Source organism: Myotis myotis, unplaced genomic scaffold, assembly GCF_014108235.1.
Source record: "Myotis myotis isolate mMyoMyo1 unplaced genomic scaffold, mMyoMyo1.p scaffold_m19_p_6, whole genome shotgun sequence".
Taxonomy (NCBI): Eukaryota; Metazoa; Chordata; class Mammalia; order Chiroptera; family Vespertilionidae; genus Myotis; species Myotis myotis.
The window spans coordinates 76,615,037-76,639,225 of record NW_023416368.1 but is presented as its reverse complement, the minus strand read 5'-3'; the positions used below and the strand labels follow the sequence as shown (position 1 = coordinate 76,639,225).

Genomic DNA, 24,189 nt, shown 5'->3' with positions numbered 1-24,189 from the left:
ATGGTTCAGTGGTTGAGCGTTGACCTATAAATCAGGTCATGGTTCGATATCTGGTCCCCAGGTTGCAGGCTTGATCCCCAGTGAGGGGTGTGTAGGAGGCAGCCGATCAATGATTCTCTCTCATGATTGATGTTTCTATCTCTCTCTCCTTCTCTCTTCCTCTCTGAAATAAATTTAAACATACATATTTTAAAGTCCCTTCCTAGAAGAAGAAGGTTCAAGCCAATAAACTGGCTCTGGATAAACCATTCTGGAAGACAAACTCAGATTCCCTTAGGCCAATCTAGAGTCCCTGACCCAAATTCTGAATCTGTGCCCTCTCACTCACTGAGATGGCCATTCTGTTCCCCTTGTTTTAGTGGGTAAATTTGTAATACTGGGAAGGAGTATTTCTAAATATAGAGTAGTTAAGAAATAAATGTTATATTGATATCTTGGTGTAAGTTGTGTATGCAGATAAAGTAACCACTGTTATAATCATTGTGTTTCTTTGGACAAGCTCAGTCTATGTTTTAGATATTAAGAATGTAATTATTTTTAATAGTAACATCCACTTAAATATAAGAAATGTCTATTACATAGACATTTCCTAGATAAACAGAAGCTAAATACCTTAAGAGATTTCATTCCTTTGGCTCCTAAGTGTGCCTTTTAAATTTTTTAAATTTTAAATTTTTGAAAGAATTGAATATATTAAATTTAAACTATAATAGAAAAAGTCTAAAGAAATTTGACTTATGCAAGTAACATTAACTATTTGAAGAGGGTTGGCTATGTTAAACTTAGGAGATAATTGAACACTAAATTTTAGAGCAAGTGTAGAATAATAATATTTTAAGGATGAATTTTAACATGCAAGAAAAACTAGGTTTAGCCAGGCCAGCATGGCTCAGTGGTTGAGCACTGTCCTATGAACCAGGAGGTCACTGTTCGATTCCCTGTCAGGGCGTATGCCTGGGTTGCAGGCTCGTGATCCCCAATGTGGAGTGTGTAGGAGGCAGCTAACCAATGATTCTCTCTCATCATTGATGTTTCTTTCTCTCCCTCCCCACCCCCTTCCTCTCTGAAATCAATAAGAACACATTTTAAAAAAGAAAAGAAAACTAGGTTTTTAAATGTACAACATTAATAAGTTGAATATTTGTTCCACAAGTATTTAGTTTAACTTAAAATAGAATTTTCATTTAATAAAATTAATATTGATTATAAATATAGTATAATCTATTAAGTGTGTGTCTAGTATCCATCGTAAAGGAATCCTGATTGTTTCTCGTGGAGGTAATGAATTGAGAGTGGTCTTAGCTAGTCAGGACAAGTCGGTTTCTTGCTTTCTCTAGACAGACTCCCTTTTAGCTAGGGAAGGCCATGTGAATCAGCTCTGAACAAGTAAATGTACACAGAGATTTGTTGGGGTGTTTCTGGGAAAGCTTTTACCTTCCAGTGAAAGGGAAGGTGTGGTCGGTGCCACTTTTTTATCCATGTCTTCCTTCCCTGACGCTAGCTGTGGAGTCTAGCACTTCAGTAGCAATCTTACGACCAGGAGATAACAAGTATGGTGGAGGCCAAGGGAACCAGAGAGATATTGATCTTGACATCGTGCAGCCACTGAACCAATCCACAGAGCCAACTGCCTCCAGACTTCTTGTGTGAGAAAATGAGTAAGTCCCTATTTGTTTAAGCCATTATAGTTGGGTTTGTTTTTTTTTAATCATTTGCTGCCAAAAACATCTTCGATTAATCCTCAAGTCAGTTAAATACTCCTTCAGTGCACAAAAGCTCCCTCATTCAGACACTAAAAATTCCCATTTGACAGCCATAAACAATGAAAAATAATTTGGTCATGGATACTTCTGACACTTGCTTAGATGAGACATGAAAGCCAGCAATTAAATTATTCTTAAAATTTTTTTAAATTTTGAAGTATAAATAAACTTTAAAAAGAGGGCTAGTGCAAAAATACAGTGTCCTGAATATTCTGGGCACTGCAAAGGTCAGATGTTCAATAAAGCTTTGACCAAAAAAACCAACAAAACACAAAAAAAATCTTATTTCCAAAATAAAACTTGCAATACCTTGAGCAAATCCCTTAAATGGATTCAGTTGTTATACTTAAGATTCATGATAAATAACGAAAAAATATCTTAAAGCTACTACCTCTTCTGCCTTGAGGGTGATGATTCTAGAGGTGGGAATCTTTCCTTTGGGCTTTGCTCTTAGTAATTCCTCATAGGTCTTCCTTTCTGCCCCATTTCCATAAAGCATTTGTAGCTTCCAGACGGCTTCCTCCACTGCATCATCCCCGTCCCACACATCCGCCTCTTCTCGGCCCAGCTCCTCTGTCCTGTGCAGGAGTTTAGTCAAGTTCTTCAGCTCCTCCTTCCACTCCTGCCAAGGCAGAGTAGGGCCAAGCCCCTCATGACACAGACATGAAAAACACTGACAAGGAGAGGAGGGCATTGTCCCTGTGGAGAGACATACTCAGGAAACCTAAAACCATCCAATCCAGCCAGGGATTGTCTAACCCAACCCAACCCCCTTGTTTCCTGGATGAGGAAACAGGGACCCACAGAGGGAAATGGCTTCCCCCAAATTCCCATCATGAATGGTGACAGGACCCAGGCTAGAACCCCTCTTGCTCTATTGAACTTTCACATTCCATACTATGTTCTCTTCATTCAACAAAAGCATGAGCTATATGTATAAGGAACATAATGTTAATCTCTAAGAGGGAGGGAGAAGGAAAGAAAGAAAAAGAATGGAGGGAAGGAGGGAGGAAGAGTGGGAGGAAAGGAAAAGAGGGAGGGAGGAAAGGAAGAAGGGAGGGGAAAAAGAGGAAGAAAGGGAGGAAAACTGGAAGGGAAGGAGGAAGGCAGGAAGGATGGAGACACTTACCTGGTCAGAGAGAAGGTGGATTTTGGCCTCATACTGCTCACAGCAGCCTGAGCTCACTTGTACAATACATGACGTACATATACTTTCTCCAGACACTGGTAGAAACATTGCTTGCTGGATGATGGCATTGATCAGGGAGCTCTTCCCAGCCCCAGTGCTTCCAAATAATCCAATGTAGATTGGGTCCAATGATGGTTTTTCAATCAAAGCAAGAAGCCTGTTTCTAGATCAAGTTTTAAGTGCACATTGCCACGGTCATCAAAGCACAGTGGGAAGACCATCAGAATAGAACACAAAGGAACTGAGTTCTAATCCTGAGCAAGTCACAGCATCTTTCTGTGTCTCTGCTCTCTATGTGGTCAAAGAGGAATATTAATCCCTGCTTACTACATGGAATTGTCATGGGGATCAAATGAAGTTATGCAAATGTACTTGGTAATTCTACTCAAAAAGAATGATACTTCTACATAACTCTGTAATGTTTTTATATAGATGGGAAGCATCCTTGTTTGTGTTCTATGGAAATTACATAGTCTTGACCCCAGAAATAGAGTTTATGCAGAGGAAAAGCATTCTTAGGAGCAACACAGAGTTTTACTGAGTAGAAGATGCAGCCTTGGCACCACTCAAGTCCCTCAAGTCAGCTCAGCACAGCAGTGGAGGGCACAGGCTCAGTCACACAGTCTGGGTTGGACTCTGGGACCTTTGAGTGACTTACCAACAGTGTGACTTTGGTCAATGTCTTGGCCTCTCTAAGCCTCTATTTCAGTAAAATGGGATGATAAGAATAGAGTCCACTTTATAGGGTTTTGGGACACTTACATGAAATTTGATCTATGTAAAGATTGCCCAGAAACAGTGAAGGCTCAATGAGCAGGAACTATCAGTAGTATAAACAATGGCCTATAGCTATGGAAAATCTTCAGCTTTCTTACTTAGTTCCTACTGGAAATTTTCCTTTTGTTGTTGGAGAAAAGCACCTATAATCGCCTAAGGAAAGACATCGAAGTAAGATTTGAGGGCCGTCGACATCAGACTCACATGAGATACTTGAGTCCATTCGGAATGCTGTCGTCCAGGAAGACACACTGAATAAGTTTCTGGTATGTGTTGCTCAAAACCCTTCTGGTCCGTGACTCCAGCTTTTCATCTGGAATCAATAGAGATGCATTACCTGGGATGTACCTGGCCGGGGTCAAGTCCTAGGTCTCCACAGGTGGAGTCTGCTCAACATTATAGAAAGAGAGAGGAAAAAAAGAAATGAAATGGAAAACCAAGTAAACAAGATCGCAAGTTATCTGACACTAGAGAGAACAGCCCATGGGAGATAGCGATCATTGATCCTGACAGCCTCTCCCAGGAGCCAGCCTGCTCTGAAACGCCTTGTAACAGAAGTCAGCATAGGCTTTGCCGTGGGTGCTAGTACTTCTAGATTCTTCTCTCCTGTGATCATTAGAAGAAAAATAGTCACCTGAAACTCATATAACATCGTATGTCAACTATACTTCAAAAGAAAAAGAAAAAGGGAAAACAAGCAAGGGCATCATATAAATACCCACAAAACCCCACACCCACACCCTTCAGTCTTTAATGAGGAAGAAGTTATTTTCATAATAACCCTCTTCTCCAGAGACTGCTAGAGATAACCTGTCAAATTACATCTCTGCAGAGACTATGCGGGCTCCTTTTCCTGGTCCGGGTCCTTTGAAGATGTTTCATTCTGCTCCTGACTTTAACCTTCCCTTCCTTTGAGCATCGGAACACATTTGGAAAAGAACAGAGCTGCATTTTAAAACAACAACAACAACAAACCACTATTGCACAGTTTCGTAACACTCACATTCCTTAAGAGCGCTTTGTTCTACGGAGGGAAATGCTCGGAACCGCTGGTCTCTATCGGATCGTCTCCTTTTTTTCATCGGTTCCTTAAACAGGTCACCGTCAACTAGAGCAAAACAGAGGTGATATAGCATGACAGGCCTCGGGCCATGGTATATTTGCCTGACCTCTGTCAATACACAAACCCACACAGCCCGCGTGCCTGGGAGCTCGGTTCAGAAGCAGGCACTGTGGGGCCATTCCAGTCTGCTTCCCACTCCCCAGGGCTTTTCATCGAGTTCCAAAACACAGGGCCCAGCACATCTCCTCCCGAGGAGATGTTGAAACGAAATGACGAGTTCCTGTTTGGAAACGCTGAGAAGCCAACATGGCTCAGTATTCTTCACCAAGTGCCAGCGGTAGAGAGAGAAGCCCAAGACGGGGCTAAGGGCGGAGTGAAGAAAGGCCTCTGGGAGGTCTCTGCAAACTGGGAAAGAAATTGATGGGGAGCAGATCACAGAGGAAAGAACGGCCCGCATGGACCAGGGCAAATCATTTCTCCATCAGCCTCAGTCTCTTCCCCTGCAAAACGAGAAGGGCTGACAAAAAAAATACATGTCACACAAGTTTTGGAGGGTGCTCTACCACTGGGTGCCCTTCAGAGATTAAATCTGGGGACTTTTCCTCCGTCCTCACTGAAAGTCATCAACAGCTGCTTCCTTGTATAGACAAGAACAGAAATCGCCAAGAAGCAGATCTTTGTAGTTCTGGGGAGACTTTATCACGTTAGTGGTTTCCCTTAGTTATCAAGTCAATGGCTGGCAGGAAAAGGATTGGCTTTATAAAAAAACAATTGATAAGACACTGTGTTTTGGATTGGTTTTAGCAAACATCCCCCAGCAGTTAGGATGGGGCAATAGTTGGGTCTTTGGGGTCAAGGCTGTTGGAAGTGGTCCTCACCCAGTCCTCCTGGGGCTGGCTTGTGCTTTAAGAAATGGCTGTGAGGTGAAGAGTGAAGAAGAGTTGATTCCCCAAGAGTCATAACACTCATAAGGACGTGAGGCCCCCAAACTGAGCATGACGTTGGAGACCATCTTTCCTGAAGAACCACAAAGGAGGAGCTTCACTTGGGGACCAGGATGGCAGCCCAAGTGCAACGCCCAGCCCCCACCACTGGGCTCCAGACGCAGGTCTCCAGAAACCCTTCCCCTGGTTTAGCCTTGTGTCTCTCAGCACAAATTCTGTCCTGTCCAGGAGCCAGCTCACACGCCATGGAGTGCGGCGGTGCAGAGGAATGGTGTCTGCCTGAACCTCTGCCACCCCAGGCTCATGCTGTGACAGGGCGTTGAAAGAGCGTGTACTGCAGCCCCTTCTCTCTCAGACATTCTTACTTCGTGACTGAGCTCAACTCAGAGAATTCATCCTGGTTCAACTTAAGGACTGCAAGGGAACTAACTACCAAGTGGCTGGGGCTGGAAAGGAAGAGGCAGAGAAGAAAAGAATATGCCACTTGGGCCCATAAGCCCAGTCAGAGGGTACAAAAGATGCCTCCGAATTTCAAGGAGTTGCTACAACCACCACCTGTCTGTGAAAAGAAAGTAAAGGGCTGTCAGGCCTTGATCTGGGCTTGGTCTCGCAGGAACTCTTCTGTGTAAGCAACATGGGCACAGTATTTTAGCCACATGTACAAAACAAGGGGCCGGCAGGCCCGTGTCCGTGGCCTTTATTTCAACTTTTAAAAAAAGCACTGGCAATTAATCTGATAAAACCCTGGAAGCTTATTTCTCAGCGGGAGCAGAGGTTAAGAAGTCAGATAAAACAGCGGGGTTTAAAACTTTTTCTTCAATTTCTAACATGAAAAACCACCTGGAAAGGAGAAAGTATTCTACCTTGGATCTATACCATTTCAGGGAAGTGTTTTTATATTAAATTGTAGCTGAAATGAAGTGGCCTGAACTGGCCCATCCCTTATTATTCCCTGTAATTGTCAAGCACTCCCTGGCCTTTTCCAGCATTTCACACTGACCCCTCTGAGGAGAGAACAGTAGGTGGGAGGAGGGGAGATAGTCCCAAGAAGGAAATCTGAGTCCGCTACAGCTGCTGCTGCTGCTGCTTTTTGCTGCCACAAGGTGTCACTTTTGAAAACTGATCCCAAATAGCCTGATCCCAGGATACACTCCTCCATTGTTGATCCAGACCATTGCCAGGGACTGCATGGCTCTTCCAAGCAAAACAACTTAGAGCTTCTTCAGCGCTAAGTTCAACCAAAGGTGCCCCCCGATTGCAATTCTTTCGGGTTTTGTGCCAACCCATGCCTCCTATGCTAGCCACTGACCCGCTGACCTGAACACAGCTTCACCTTGCCCCTCGGCCTCTTCCATTCTCAAAACACAAAGGCTGTGATAGACACCGCTTTCTGCTCATAGGGGTTACTTCTCTGCATCTTCCTAGGGAAGGCTCCTTCCCTGGCTCCAGGGGCCCTGCACCCAGACTTGTAGAGAGGGGGTCCCCCTCACTGGCTCCAATGCCATTCACCGTACATCTCCCCTTTGAAGGAGAGCAGGTAAAATGATTCTGGGGGCCTTACCTGGCCCATTGTAAGAGAGGTTGTTACCCTCACAAAATCCAATATGGTTTTCTGGACCCTTCTCTAAAAGGGGAGGGAGGTCTGCATTTAATGGCTGGTCAGACAGTTCACTATATTATGAACAGGGTAATTTAGTTGTTGGTGAAATAATTTATCTTCATTCACAATTAAAAGGTATCACGAGAAAGTAACTTCTGAATAAAGAACAGGGAACAATGACTCTAGTTAAACAGTCTCAACCCATTTGCCCTTGATTATATAATGGTACTTAGTTCTGTTTACTCCATCAGGGTATATAGCAGGGATGTTACCTGGATGTGGCTCCTGACCCACAAAATCTGCCATGTCTGCCATTTCCTGTTATGCAAACGCCTGTTTTTATCCACTTGGAAGAACCAGCCTAAAAATACATAAAAAGGGGAGGAGGGAGAGGGGTGTAGAACAGCAGAAATTGTAAATACAAAAAGCAAAAAAAAAAAAAAAACCCAAACAAAAAAAAACCACACATATAAATCTTATGTTTTGTTTCCCCAACTAGATTCCAAGGCCCAAGGGGCAATGACCATTCTAACTTCTCTTTGAATTCCTCACAAAGCCTATTACACTACATATTATTTAAACATGTCAAAGTGAATGCTTGCCCATTGGGTTTTCAATACTAGTTGTATCTCTAGAACTTTAAACTGATAAGGCCTTTCTATTCATCCTGAAGGCAATTCATTCTGAAATGAGAATACTCTCTAGTGACTAGAACCGTGAATGTGAAGTTAAGTAGCTTTGCTGCTTGGGGTGACATCAGTGCCCCAAGCAGGTAAGCCCCGAACCCTCAGTGCCGGTGAATTTTAGTCCCAGCAGGTCTCAGCAAGAATCTGAGAGATGGGTGGAACTTTGAATGTTCCTAAGGCTCCCTGGAGTTGCTTTGGGGGCTACAGAGTGAGGAAGGAAAGGTATAGTAACTAGGTTCTCTGGACCTTCCTCACCACCCCAACCCCACTTCAACCAAGAAGGCACCCCTCCTGGGGGCTCTGTGCAGCACCACAGCAGATGCATCTGCAGGGGAGGGAGAAGAGGAACATCCAAAAGGAGAAGTGTCCGATCCAACTGTCTCCAGTCCTCCAGCAGACAAGGTTTGGGTACAGAAGGAGAACTGGACCCATAGAGTCTCAGAAGAGAGGGCACTGCCCAGACCGGGTGGGGCTATGCTATCCTGGACCTTCTTTGCCTCCACACATGGAAGAGAATTTGGGAACGCAAGTGGGGACACTAAAAGTGCTTACTCTCCTATGTGATGTTGCTATTTGGATCACTCAGCCGTGTCATTCAAAGCAGAGAGTCACCAGCCCTTCTGAAGTATACAAAATCCCACCTGATCGGTTAACCCTCATTAGACCCGTTGGCCGTTAGTTAGGGAGACTGTGCCTCATTTACCTATTAACCCCCAAATGAAAATCACAACTCATCAGTTGAAATAGCCTCTTGCTTAGTCTGGCTGATGGATATGAACTAAACAAATGGTCTCTGTCCTTGGTGGGTTGAATGTGCTGTGAACTGAGCCTTAGATCCTTATCTCTCCATTCCTTACCTTTCACCTCCCACTCAGACCAGCCCCAATAGCTCTGCAAGGGAGGGTATCCTATTGAACTTCCATGCATTTTAGCATATGTTGTTTCTTCTGTGTGGGGTACCCTTCCCCTCTTCTTCTTGGTGAATCCCTACTCTTTCTTCAAGACCATGTTTTAGCATTTCCTCTGTGAAACTGTGTCCTGATTCCTAGTCATTCCCCTGTTGTGTCACCACTGCTCTGAGTACACCTCTGTTCGATGCTTACCATGCTTCACTTATGTCTCTTGCTCCTTCCTGAGCATGAGCTAGTCAAGGTCATGGCTGCGTTTGTTTCGATGTTGCATTTCTATGGTGAAGGGCAATGACTGACAATAAGTGCTGAATGAATGAATGAAACGATGGGATGCTTTTGAAGAGAGTCTACACCAAAGAATGTTTAAAAACCAAATTAAGTTTTGATATGTTTAGAGTCCTGACTTAAAGGGTAAAGCAGAGAAGGGAAAAATAGGCAGATACACAAATGAAGCAGCATTAATAGTGAGGACTGCTCCATAGGAACTGGGGATGCTTAATTTAAGGAAAGGAAGACACAGGCAAAGGCAAAAGATGTGGAGAGGATTCACAGAGGTCTTCAAATACATGACCTTAAAGCTGCATATAAAAGAGGGACAGCACATGTTCCTTATGGTCCCAAGAGGGGATCACTAGATCTCCCAGGTGGCAGGTACAAGAAAGGACGTTTTAGCTTAACATTCTCTAGTAGTAAGAGTTGTCCAAAATGGAATGACCTTCCGAAGAAAGTGATGAATTTTCCGCCACTGGAGGAATGTGAACTGATACTGGTCTGAGCACCTAATGATGGCATTGGACTAGAAGAATAGTAAGGCTACCCCAAATCCAAGATCCTATGTTCTTACTTGAAATGTTCACCAGTGAAGCTGGTAGTGGAAGCGCCCTATGAAGTCACTCAAATTCATGAGAGACACAGGCAATTCCTGGTTCGAAATGCTGAGTTGGAAATGCTAAACCACATGAAAACCTAGGTGAGTTAGGAGAGAAAAGGGTATATGTGCAGAGGAATATGATCATGCCCATCAATAACTTCTGATACAGAACTAGGAAATACCTCTAGGAAAGAGATCTGATGTTTTCTGAAGATAGCAGCTCAATGAGCCGTAGTCACACAAAATGTTAGGATCATATCATAGTGGAGACAGGATACAAAACAAAACGTATGGTCCCACCGGTGAAGAATCCACGGTAGAACTCTGGGACAACTTGTGTTCCGATAGTCAAATTCCAGGAAGAAGTAGAGGAGTTAGATGAGGCCCAAAAGAATGAACAAGATGGTGTCACCACCATTCAAACACTGGGATTAAGGAAGGCCCTTCAATCTGAGAGGGAAGTGGATTTTGAGTAGAAGTGCGCGTGTTCAGCAAATTCTGGAATGTGGGCAGTGGTTTTGCCTTCCTTCAGAATCACAGGAACCTCTTTTCATCTGCCTTTATTTACCAAATCAACAGTGCACAATGGCCAGCAAGGGCTGTTAGCATGTAACTATCCGAGGTTGGATTGGGTTTAGCTACATGAGGTGGAGACACCAAACCATGGTCCTCCCACGGTAGCAGCAGCTGTGGTCCCACATGAGTAATTTGTGACCCCTGACTGAAATGTGAAGATATTGGAAATTATTTGAGTTGTGGTTGTGGTGAATTGAGCTTTAAATTCCTTCTGTCAATGTTCAAAAACTGGCAGGAAGGGACCATTTGATTGGCAAACTAAGACACTGGAAAATGGAAAGGGATCATTTACAACGAGGCTAAGGAGGAAGAATAAAAGAAAGTGCCCTTAAAAAGAATAACTTGTCAACAAATATATTAATTAATAGGAGGGGGAGAGTATGGGATAGATACTCAGTATATAGTCATTGGGTTGAACTAAATGATGTGGTAGGAAGGGCATTAAGCTGGAAATCAGTGTAGAAATTCCAGTTATGGCTTTGCCATCAATCACAGGACTTCTGACTAATCATTCTATCACTCTAGGCCTTAGCATTCCCGTCTATAAGTGAAAGATGAACTAGTCCTTAAAGTGTGAACGTTCTCTGATTTGATTGGGTGCCAAAAGGATTAAGTTCTTGTTTTGAAAGGTCACCTGTTGTTGAAACCAAGATTAAGCTCTTGTGTAATCAAAAATAGCACAACTGAGATTACCGAATTTAGGTTTAAGAAGTAAATAACCCATAGGTGCACAGTCCTTCAAATCATGTTGGAGTTCACTTTCCCCCAAAGAGAGCCAGTTCATGATGGTGAAATTTTGTGAAAATTTGGTTTCTGTGGAGAAGCAATTGAAAACAGCCCAAATGTATTGCTTATACAGGCTCGGTTTTCATTTGTGGTTTATTTCACTTGCATTTCAACCGTGTGGTTAGCACTTGAGTTTTGCTTTTAGTGCTTATTTAAATGTACGTGCACCGAGCCTAAGAATAGTGTCTTGTAAATGAGACTGTCTGTGTGTTTAGCTAGGTACGGGAAGGTTGCACAGAACCAGTTTCCTGTTAAATAATCAGGACTTTTGACAGTTAACCTTGCTTCTCCTATTCTCTCTTTTGTTTGTGTTTGCTTGTTTTTTCTTAAAATAACATAACAGAGGTGACACGCGTGCAATAGTTATCCCTATCCCAGAACAGCTTCATGTAGTGGAATTAATGAAAGCACGCTCAGGGGCCCCTTCTTATGGACACCGAGACCGAAGAGGGCAAAGGCCTTGTCCAAGGTCACACAGTGACTCCAAGTTCAGTGCTCTTCTCATTCCACCAAGCAGCCTCTAATAGGCATTATTTAAACAAAGCCTCTGGAGCTTGAGTAGGACAGTGGAGGGAACTGTGCCCACAGATGAGGGCTCCTTCAAATGCATGACGAAAGCATTTGGGGGATGAAGGCTGTTGAGTAGGAGGGAGCTTAGCAACTTGATAGAATTCTACTCAGAGACTCAAACTGCAGCTACTGCCTGAAAATTCTTCAGTACCCTCAGAAGTAAAGTAAGAAAGAGAGAGAGAGAGAGAGAGAGAGAGAGAGAGAGAGAGAGAGAGACTGAAAGAGAGAAAGAGAAGAGGGGAGGAGGAGATGAAAAGAAGGTGGAGGAAGAGGAGGAAGAAGGGAGGGGAGGAGAGGGAGCAAGGGAGAGACACTGAGTAGTACACGTTAACTGTGTTTGTTCTGTGTCTGATGCAGAATTGAATGTGTTTATTAAGAATTACCAATGAACATCCTGTTCTCTGTCACTAGCTTTTCACCTTTCATCAGAATTTCATCTCACCCTATCTTGCCTCACATCATTAACTTCTTCCAACAGTATTTTTGTTTTCCTGCCATTTCTACCCCCAACCCTACCACAAGGCAGCACTAGTGGGAAAAACAAACAAACCTGAAATGTTTAAATTAGCTGAGTTCTCCAAGGGACATTTTTATCAACTTTGGTTTATTCCCTACTTTTAATAAATGTGAGAAGTGCTAGGTACATAATAAGCACTGAATAAACATTTGTTGAATGAATGTTTATCTTTTAAATATGTCTTAGATGATAAGATTCATAATGGCAGAAATTATATTCATTCATTCATTCAACGAAATTATTGAGTGTCTACTGTGTACCAGACACTGTTCTAGATGCTGGAAATACATCACTGGGAAAAAAGTGGGCAAGTTGTCTGAACCTATGGAACTTACATTTCAGTGAATGGCGCAGTGAAAATTAGTGATAATTGGGAGTCAGGATGCCTGGATTCGGGGATCCTGCGCCAGTACGTCAATGTAACACTGAACAAGTCATCTAACCTCTCTGAGCCTCAGTTTATCCTCGCCTAGAATGACAATATAAAAATACCTTATCCAGAGTTCATTGTGAGGATTAAATGTGATCTTTCATTCAAAGTTGCTCCATAAACACTTAATATTTGTATAAGCATCTATACAAATGGTATTTATTTTTGGAGTATTAGGTGAAGACAATGAAACTAGAAATCAGTACTAGTATTTACCTGGGCCAAGTCTATTTAGTATTTAGCAGATGCCACCTTAACTGATAAACTGATTCCCCTTCTTGTCCCCATTGACCAATCACCTTGAGGGTTCTAGCCCATCTTCCTTGAAGAGTCTGGTAAAGTCTCATCCGCTCCCACAGAAAGGTGACTTAGGAGTGAAATAAGATGTTTTTCTCGATATCTCGGAGCCTGCAGCAGCCTGCTGGGAACAGGCCTCTATAACCACAAACACGGCTGGGAGGCTGTGGCCCCAGGGCCGTTTTTGCCAGGTAAGCGAGGTCTCTGGAGCCAGAGGGATCGCACAGCTCTTCTTAAAATTGAAGGTGTGTATGCTCGAGAGGAAACTAAATTCTTTTTTTTTTTTGTTTTTTGTTTTTTTTTTGGTTTTGTTTGTTTGTTTGTTTGTTTTTTGTTTTTTTTGTTTTTTTTTTTATTGCTTAAAGTATTACAAAGGGTATTACATATGTGTCCATTTTATCCCCCCGCCCTAGACAGTCCCCTAGCCTCCCCTATCCCCCCATGTCTTATGTCCACTGGTTATGCTTCTATGCATGCATACAAGTCCTTTAGTTGATCTCTTACCCCCCTACCTCCTGCCCCGCAACCCTCCCCGGCCTTCCTGCTGCAGTTTGACAATCTGTTTGAGGGAGCTCTGCCTCTGTATCTATTATTGTTCAAAAGTTTATAATGGTCTCTATTATCCATGAATGAGTGAGATCATGTGGTATTTTTCCTTCATTGACTGGCTTATTTCACTTAGCATAATGCTCTCCAGTTCCATCCATGACGTTGCAAATGGTAAGAGTTCCTTCCTTTTTAGAGCAGCATAGTATTCCATCGTGTAGATGTACCACAGTTTTCTAATCCATTCATCTACTGATGGACACTTAGGCTGTTTCCAGATCTTAGCTATGGTGAATTGTGCTGCTATGAACATAGGGGTGCATATATCCTTTCTGATTGGTGTTTCTGGTTTCTTGGGATATAATCCTAGAAGTGGGATCACAGGGTCAAATGGGAGTTCCATTTTCAGTTTTTTAAGGAAACTCCATACTGTCTTCCATAGTGGCTGCACCAGTCTGCATTCCCACCAGCAGTGCACAAGTGTTCCTTTTTCTCCACATCCTCTCCAGCACTTGTCGTTTGTTGATTTGTTGATGATAGCCAGTCTGACAGGTGTGAGATGGTACCTCATTGTTGTTTTGATTTGCATCTCTCGGATGATTAGTGACTTTGAGCATGTTTTCATATGTCTCTTGGCTTTCTGAATGTCCTCTTTTGAAAGGTGTCTATTTAGGTCCTTTGCCCATTTTTTGATTGGATTGTTTATCTTCCTTTTGTTAAGTTGTATGAGTTCCCTATAAATTTTGGAGATTAGGCCCTTATCGGATATGACATTGGCAAATATGTTTTCCCACACAGTGGGTTTTCTCGTTGTTTTGTTGATGGTTTCTTTTGCTGTGCAGAAGCTTTTTATTTTGATGTAGTCCCATTTGTTCATTTTCTCTTTAGTTTCAAGTGCCCTAGGAGCTGTATCAGTGAAGAAATTGCTTCGGCATATGTCTGAGATTTTGTTGCCTTTGGATTCTTCTAGAATTTTTATAGTTTCCTGTCGTACATTTAAGTCCTTTATCCATTTTGAGTTTATTTTTGTGTATGGTGTAAGTTGGTGGTCTAGTTTCATTTTCTTGCATATATCTGTCCAATTTTCCCAGCACCATTTATTGAAGAGACTATCTTGGCTCCATTGTATGTTCTTGCCTCCTTTGTCAAATATTAATTGAGCATATTGGTTCGGGCCGATTTCTGGGCTCTCTATTCTATTCCATTGATCTATATGCCTATTCTTGTGCCAGTACCAGGCAGTTTTGAGAACAGTGGCTTTGTAATACATCTTGATATCTGGTATTGAGATCCCACCTACTTTGGTCTTTTTCAGGATTGCTGCAGCTATTCGAGGTCTTTTTTTATTCCAGATGAATTTTTGGAGAGTTCGTTCTAGATCTCTGAAGTATGCCGTTGGTATTTTAATGGGAAGTGCGTTGAATTTATAGATTGCTTTGGGTAGTATGGACATTTTAATGATGTTGATTCTACCAATCCATGAACACGGTATGTTCTTCCATCTGTTTATGTCTTCCTCTATATCTTTTTTCAACGTCCTGTAGTTTTCTGAGTAGAGGTCTTTTACCTCTTTAGTTAAGTTTATTCCTAGGTAGCTTAATTTTTTTGGTGCGATGGTAAACGGGATTGTTTTTATAATCTCTCTTTCTGAAAGTTCACTATTGGTGTATAGAAATGCCTCGGATTTCTTGGGGTTAATTTTGTATCCTGCTACATTGCCAAATTCATGTATTAAGTCCAGTAGCTTTTTGATGGAGTCTCTAGGGTTTTGTATGTATAATATCATGTCGTCTGCAAATAAGGACAGTTTTACTTCCTCTTTTCCAATTTGGATGCCTTTTATTTCTTCTTCTTGCCGAATTGCAATGGCTAACACTTCCAGTACTATGTTGAACAGGAGTGGTGAGAGGGGGCATCCCTGTCTTGTTCCTGTTCTTAGGGGAAATGGTGTTAGTTTTTGTCCATTGAGTATGATGTTGGCTGTGGGCCTGTCATATATGGCTTTTATTATGTTGAGGTATGATCCTTCTACTCCCACCTTGCTGAGAGCTTTTATCAAAAATGGGTGTTGGAAACTAAATTCTATCTGGGCAAGAGATACGCTTATGTGCACAAAGCAAAGACCAGCACAGTGACTCCTGGTGGCCAACCGAGCAAAACTAGAGTGGTCTGGGGAAAGGTCACTGGTGCCCTTGGACACAGTGGCATGGTTCTCGCTAAATGCCATGCAGCCTTCCTGCTAAGGCCACTGGAAACAGAATCTGTGTGATGCGGCACCCCTCCAGGATTTAAACTTATTTATTGAAAAACAAATAAAAAAATGAAAAATATAGAATGAAATAAGGAGATGGAGGAGATTCTTAATAAAATGATGGAATGTTGATGACATGTGGGATTTATTTCCTCTTTTTAAGGTTTAAGTAGCTTTGGCATGGACCACATTTCCTAACCGTCTTATTGGACATTGCATTGCTTTTCCAAACCAGGTATGTCCCAAAGGAGCAATTTAAACACATTAGCTTAGAAATAAAAGTGAAACAAGGGCCTTCAAAACCCCCAGGGAAAAGAGTTATGTTTTCAACGTTAGCACATCAGCTGAAGTGTGCAACTCAGAGTGCAGCCACCAGAGGCAGAGACAGTACAGGAGGCATTGGGGTGACGTGATTTTCTCCGTAACGTCTCCCCCAGATGACCAGATAAGTAAAATAAGCAGATATTTCCATAACGGACTTTATCAGAATTTGAATTCTCTCGTAATTGCTCCCCCAAGCTTGCCAAAGTTAATGAAGCATACGATGACATTAACACTACCCCATGATGCCTGCAATATATGTTTTCTTTGGAGAGCAATGATGGATGACTTTGCCTAAGATCATACTGTTAAGTAAAATTCAAACTCAACCCTGATCCTCCAGATTCTAGTTCATTGGCCTTTACACAACTCTAAATTCACTTAAACAAACAAGAGAGAAGAATTCACTTTCCCTCCAGAAAGAATTTACTTGAAGAAAATCAAGAGAAGGAGGAGAAACAAATCTCCCATATAAAAAACATTCCAAATACCTTCTGTAGATGCTTCACTCTTGGGGAGAGGGAGCATAGGCCTCCAGGCCTTAAGTGTGGGCTTGCAGCATGACTTCCTTCCAAAGAGGGCAGTGTGGGAGGGAGGGGGAAAGAGTGACTTTACAGTGGAGAAACCCGACAACCACTGCCTCAGCCAGGTGATCAAGGTCAACATCAACAGTCATAAATCATGTTCCTAGTATGTACCTTTGACATGATGTGGTGACAAGGACACTTTAATTCTACCTCCCCCGAACCCATAACTCTAGTTTAATAATAATGATGATAAATAAATAAATAAATAAATAAATACAGACAGACATCTCACTAGAGGTGAGTCCTACAGAATATCTGACCTGTTCTCCTCAACACCTGACCGGTGCTCTTCAAAACTGTCAAGGTCATCAAAAACAGAGAGAGTCAGAGAAACTGCCACAGCCAAGAGGAGCCTTAAAGAGACATGGCAACTAAATGTGAAATCCTGGCTGGGATTCTAGAAGAGAAAAACGGACATTAGATAAAAACGATGAAAATCTGAATAAAGGATAGCCTTTAGCGAATAATAATGTTATAAATATTGGTTCACTCATTGTAACAAATATATAACAAATACTAACGTCAGGTAAGAGAGGAAACCGGGTGTGGGTTATATGGGGGCTCTCTGTACTATCTTCTCAATTTTTCCATAAATCTAAAGTATGTGTTTTTTTAAAAAAAAATCGGACATAAGTTACAGCATTAATTACATAGAAGAAACAACTTACCAGTTGTCACTTTTTCTGCTTGGGCTCCAGGAGTTCGAGGTGGAGATGCCAGTTCCTTGGCTTGGTACCGACATGTGGGACCAGCTGGGGTGCAGCCCTCTGTGGCCACAGTCGCATTTATACGAGCAGAAGTGAAACTGATTTGCCATCAGAGCACTATTTCCGAACAACCTCCTTCCTCAGACATTGATTCGTGCTATTTCCCCCTTTCATTTAAATGTGATGGTATGTGAATTGGGGATCTTACTTTTTTCTCTCCCCTATTCCTTTTAGCAGGTGGGTATTAGTTATTTTCCTTTTTAAATGTACTGCAGCGTCCGCCTGCAGCATCCTTTCTGTGAGGGTGAAAGTTATCTAGATGGACATGACTTACTCGAGCGTATCGGAAAATGCCCAGTCCCAAAAGAGAAATAGCACTGGTTTGTACTCCTCCAAACACAAGACAACTGGGAGAGATGGGTGATATGAGGTGGTGACGATAAACTGATTCTTGATACAAAGTCATAAATTCACCAAAACCCAACACCATTGGATTGATTGTAGAAATTAGTTTTAAATACCTCCTTCTGGAATTTAAATTTTACATTTACATTTAAAATGATGTCCAGAATAGAAGAAAGTAGAACCTACTCTACTTTTCTGTGTCTGGCCACCCAAACGATCACATTAGATACAGGGAAAAGGTGATGTTTGTTTGCTTGTTTGTTTTTTATATTTTTATTGATTTCAGAGAGGAAGAGAAAGGGAGAGAGATAGAAACATCAATGATGAGAGCGGGTCATCGATCAGCCACCTCCTGCACACCCCACACTGGGGATTGAGCCCAGGTATGTACTCTGACGGGGAATCGAACCGTAACTCCCTGGTTCATAGGTTGACGCTCAACCACTGGGCCATGCCAGCTGAGCAAGGCTGTGTTTTGTTTTTTTTAAACTTCAACTTCAGGTAGTGTTTGACCTTCAAAGGCAGACTCAATCATTATTAGGATAACCCTCAGTAACTGTAGGTATGTTTTTAGTCCAAAGTGAAAATTCAGAAGACAAAGAGGTCAAAAGGAATGAAAGAAAAATATTTAGACTGTGGTCTTAAAAATTGCTTTGAGCTTTTGGCAAGATGGTGTGCCTCATCCATAAGAAAACCATAGAAATACCCATATAAAGTTCGAAGCAAAGAAAAATCAACGTGAATACCATCATTAGTGCTGATCTTACCTCTGCGCAAAAATTACACCTTGTGCATATATTCATATCACATGTACTTAGCTCGCCCTCTACTGGCTGTTTCTTGCTTCTACAGTTACCAGAGGTACCTCATAACCAAAATTAATTTTGATCATTTTTAAAGCTCCCCAGGTTCTTTTTGATGTTCCTTGATACCTGCTCTTAGACACCTGGATGCGAGGTCTGTTACAAGCCTGAGGAACCACCAGGCTGGATTTTCCTTGCACTCTGGAAACAGTGATGTGATTGAAAGAGAACATCCACGTCAGTGAAGAGAGAGAACCACACCATCACACCCAACCACTTACCAAAATCTGCACTCGTGTGCTCTACCTTCCGGCCTGTTGATAGATTCAGCTATCCATGTGCTAATTCTTTCTCTCGTGCACCAGATTTCAGACCCTCTCTCCAACTGCGGGGCTAGGGAGAGTGCTTTCCTCTTTTCTCTTAATTTGTCAAATTTTCACTCTGCATTCAGTTACTCCCATAGGCATACAAACTTGCTATTAGCACACCATTTTAACAAACACACACAATTTTAAAATTTATTTTAGAGAAAGAAAGAGCAAGGAGAGAGAGAAACATTGATTCGTTGTTCCACTTATTGATGCATTCATTGGGTGAATTTTGTAAGTGCTTTGACCAAGGATTGAACCCAAAATCTTGGTGTATTGGGACCATGCCCTAACCCAGTGGTCGGCAAGCTGCGGCTAGTGAGCCACATGTGGCTCTTTGGCCCCTTGGGTGTGGCTCTTCCACAAAATACCGACTTCTGCTCATGGGCCACAAAGTTTCAATCGCACTGTACGTGCGTGCCCGCACGTGGTATTTTGTGGAAGAGCCACACTCAAGGGGCCAAAGAGCCGCATGTGGTTCACGAGCCACAGTTTGCCGACCACTGCTCTAACCAATTGAGCTACTCTCCTAGGGTCCCACTCCCTTTGACCCATGTTTCTCTGCCAGCCACTACTTCATTTCTCTGTAGTTCTTCATGGCAAAACCCTTCCAAAGAATTGTCTGAACCCACTGTCTCAAAACCTCTTCTATCATAAACCCACTCCAGCCAAGTCTTCACTTCTACCATCCCATGAAGCTGTTCTTCAAGTCCCCAATGGTCCTAGCCGACTCTTACCTTACTTGACCCATCAATTGCATTTGACCCAGTGGATCCCTCCCTCCTCCTTACGACAGTTTCTTCACTTGGCTTCCGGGTTACCACACACTTACAGTTTTCTTCCCACCTCCCCGGAGGCGCCTCCTCAGCCTTCTCTGCTGGTTACTCCTCTTCTCTTCCATCTAATAATAATAGATTGCCCCAAAGCTTCGTCCTTGGTCTCTTCTCTTTTTTTTTCCACATTCACCCTGTTTTATAGGTTTAAACTTCACCTCTGACTCTCAACTGGTATCTCCGGCTCCAACCTTTTTCATGTCTTGCTTCTCACTAGGCTCCCAAACACATGTCCAAACACACTGGCCCCTCATCATCCCCTCATCATTTCAGCCAACAGCAACATGGTTCCAGTCCCTTGGTCCAAAAGCTTCGGTGTCATCCTTGATGTTGATGTGTGTCTTTCTCTCGCATCCCACATCTGATCTGCCAGGAAGTCTTGTTGAAATCTTCAAAATATATTCAGAATCTGAATACTTCTCACCACCTTCACTACTTACTATAATGATTCAAATCATAATCACCTCTGGCCTGGCTAGGTGGTTCCCAAAGTTTGCTGCACACTGGAATCAACCAAGGATCTTTAAAAAATACTGATGGCTGGCTCTCACCCTTGATATTTTGATTTAATTGGTATGGAATATGGCCTGAGAACTGGGAGTTGTCACTACTCTTCAGGTGATTCTAATGTTCATCAAGGTTTGGGGATCACCTGCATTGGTATGATAATAGCAATCTAGCTGACCTCCCAGGCTCTACCATACCCTTCCACCACAGTCTATTCTCAACACAGCAAATAGATACTTTAAATTATAAATCATACCATATCTCTGCTAAAACTCCAATCATTCCTCATGTCACCTGAGTAAAAGCCAAAGGTTTTGCAATGGCATACAAGGCCTTATACAAACTGCACTTGCCCCACCCCACCCCATCCCATCACTTCTCTGACCTCTATCAAACGAACTCAGAAAGTCTGAGGCTTTGCAATAAATAAATAATAGAGATTTATTCAAGGGTCTTAAAGTTTGCAAACTAGAAACACAGCTAGGCAAAGCAACATCATCAACAAACAAACAAACGAGGATAAAAAAAATCCAAAGAAAAGTTAAAAGTTCTTATAGCAAAAAGTACATTGTTTAGTATTGTTGGTCCTGCAATCTTAGCCCAGGATTGGTCCAGGTCAGTTATGAGTCAGACATCAGGTAATCAGGATGATGGATGCCAGGTGGTCTGGAAGATGGGCGCCTGGAGGTCTGGTCACATCCCATGGTCTGAATAATGGATGTCAGGTGGATATATATGAAAGTCCTTCAGTAGAGCAATCAGATGGCCTGGACACATGAGTCCTTCAGGGGGTAATTAGAGGGTTACCAGGAGGTCTTGATGTATATGTAGGCATTGATGCAGGACTAAAAGGTTCAAAAAAGTTTAAGTTCCCAGGCTAGTTAGAACAAGGGTGGAGTCTTTCCTCATGCCTCAACCTTCATAATGTAAGTAATGTTAGCAGCTTGGTTAATGTGACTCAATTTTATCTATTCCCTATCTGCACTCTTCCTTACCTCTATCACACTTTTCTCCACTCACTGCTCCTTTGACACTGGCCTCCTTGCTTTAACTGAACACACCAGAAACCCTCTTACTGTAGGACTGCTGTGCTAAATGTTCCTTCTACCTGAAACTCTTCCCCTAGATATCTGCATATCAAGTATTAGCTCAAATATCACAGTCTTGATAAGGCTTGCCCTAACCCCTATTTAAAATTTACAGCCATACTACCCACCCCCCTTTTGCTCCTGTGTGAAGTAAAAGAGTGATGTGGTAGATGATGTTAAAAAAACAAAATTCAACCAAGCAAATTTTATCTAATTGGCTTTATTAAGTGATTCATGAATCAAGCAGCTTCTCAACAGTGGTTCTCAACCTTCTGGCCCTTTAAATACAGTTCCTCATGTTGTGACCCAACCATAAAATTATTTTCGTTGCTACTTCATAACTGTAATGTTGCTACTGTTATGAATCGTAATGTAAATATCTGATATGCAGGATGGTCTTAGGCGACCCCTGGGAAAGGGTCGTTCGACCATCAAAGGGGTCGCGACCCACAGGTTGAGAACCGCTGAATTAGAAGGCCTCTCACAGGAGTTGTACAAAATGGAAGGTTTTTATAAGAAGAAGGGTAGGGAAAGAGGCCTATTACCAAAAAATATTATTTTTAGACCAGGACCTCTACAATTGGGGGGAAGGGAATGGCAAGGTTGTTTTGTGTTTTAATTATTATTTATTGGAAAGAGAGAGAGAGAGAGAGAGAGAGACATGGATTTGTTGTTCCATTCATTTATGCACCCACTGGTTGATTCTTGTCTGTGCCCTGACCAGGGGTCAGACCAGCAACATTGGCCGATCAGGAAAATGCTTCAACCAATTGAGTGACTTGGCCAGGGCTGTTTTTAATTTTCATTCTGGAATGTAAAGCTGGCAAGGTTTTTATTATGCAGATTGCCTCTTCTTTCTATGGGGGATGGAGAGTGCCCATGTAATAGATTACCTTACTGGTGCTTGACAAGAATATTCCAGACTAGTTGATTAAGACTATATTTATAGGAAAAGTTGAAACAGCAATTAGGTCAGGCATTAAATCTTGGTTTGATGTCATGGGCTTGGGCAAAAGTGATGCCATATGGGGCCCATGATAATTCCAAAAGAAATTTAAAAGAGTTTTATTCATATATGATTTGCAAGTCAGGGATGTAACCCCTGGTATGAACTGAAGACATCTTACAAAATGGAGGGAATAAGTTTAGGATTTTAAAGGCAAATGTTGAAAGGAGCTAATGATCGAAGAGATGGGTTGCTAGGGGAAACAAGGCAACAAACTTGCATTATTCATTTTCTGATTGGTGGGGACAACTGGACTTTTTAACCATCAGCTTACTCAATGGTCAGCAGGTGGGGCTGTGCTACAAGGCCCAGTGATGGAGTGTTGACCTATGAACCAGGAGGTCACTGTTCTATTCCCACCTAGTCAGGGCACATGCCCAAGTTGCAGACTTGATCCCCAGTGTGGGGAGCGCAGGAGGCAGCTGATCAATGACTCTTTCTCATCATTGATGCTTCTATCTCTTTCTTCCTCTCTGATATCAATAAAAATATACTTTTAAAAAAAGTACAGTGGGTAACCCATGATTAGGCATTTATTAACATCAGGCTTGTAGAACAAAAGCGTTTGGGTTACTCATCAACAGAAGTCAAACAGCATGGACTGTTCTTTCTGCAGGCAGTTCCCAAGTCCAGGGAGCAGAGTCGTGCTCTGCAAGCAGCCTCAGAGTGCAAACTGCAGAAATACAAATGTTGATCCACAGATTATGATATTAAAGTTCTTCTAAGTCCTGATAAGGAAGCATAGAGAAAGCAGATTTGGAGTAAAATAGAATTCTGTTTCAGGCATGTTAGGTTTGAGATGCATTTTAGACACCAGGTTCTAATACGATGTCAGAGAAGAAGCTGGGACTGGACTTCCAGCTGCTGGAAGTAGATGGTATTTAAAGCTATGATGCTCTGGGGATCACTTTGTGAGAGAGAAGGCTAAGGAGTGGCCCCTGGCACTGGTGCACCAATATTTTGAGGTGAAGTAGAGGAATTCACCAAAGAGACTGGGGAAAAAAACAAAACACGAAGAAAAACCGAGAAAGCATGGAGAGTCCTATCATGAAAGACTTCTCCAGGAGCTATGTCCGTTGGTACCAGGATGACAATAAGGACAGATAATACTCCTGAACTGACCTGATGGGGAGACACAGAACTTGACAAGGTGGGTTACCTCACTTCTAGTGGGAAGGAACTGGAAACAGCGCACGTTCCTCTCTGTATGTTAAGGAGAGAGGTTCTTACATTCTGGTTCATGAATAAAGGAGATCATGGATGGGTTTCAGGAAAACTTATCTCAGACTACAAACACTGCATGCGTGCATTTTCTGGAGACACCTCCATAGTTTTCATGATGGTTATCAATGCTATGTGCCCGCCCAGCCTCCAGACCCTTATTTAGAGGCCGCCTACTAGTACATCCACACTCTCCTTTAGGCTTCCTGGCGCAGCCTCTATGCATAAGCTTCGTCCTGTCTCTGCACCACCCAAGTCCAGCTTTTATTGATTTATTATTATTATTATTATTTTGGTTTTGGTTTTGGTTAGTCTTTCCCAAGTCCAGCTATTATTGATTCATTATTATCATTATTATTATTATTATTTTTGGTTTTGGTTTGTCTTTCCCAAGTCCAGCTTTTATTGAATTATTATTATTATTATTATTATTATTATTATTATTATTGGTTTTGGTTAGTCTTCCCCAAGTCCAGCTATTATTGATTCATTATTATCATTATTATTATTATTTTTGGTTTTGGTTTGTCTTTCCCAAGTCCAGCTTTTATTGAATTATTATTATT

The 24,189-nt window shown here is 42.2% G+C and overlaps 1 protein-coding gene across 1 annotated transcript in view; it reads right to left on the bottom strand.

Annotated features, from left to right (window-relative positions):
- The window catches only part of NUGGC (nuclear GTPase, germinal center associated), a 39,809-nt gene extending 32,158 nt beyond the window's left edge, over positions 1 to 7,651 (bottom strand). The window contains exons 1-5 of the mRNA XM_036314671.1: positions 7,609 to 7,651; positions 4,733 to 4,837; positions 3,934 to 4,042; positions 2,893 to 3,115; positions 2,155 to 2,385 (exon numbers count right to left, since the gene is read on the bottom strand). Coding sequence (XP_036170564.1) covers positions 2,155 to 2,385; positions 2,893 to 3,115; positions 3,934 to 4,042; positions 4,733 to 4,837; positions 7,609 to 7,651 — 711 coding nt within the window. The remainder of the gene's footprint in view (positions 1 to 2,154; positions 2,386 to 2,892; positions 3,116 to 3,933; positions 4,043 to 4,732; positions 4,838 to 7,608) is intronic.
- Positions 7,652 to 24,189: the final 16,538 nt, after the last annotated feature.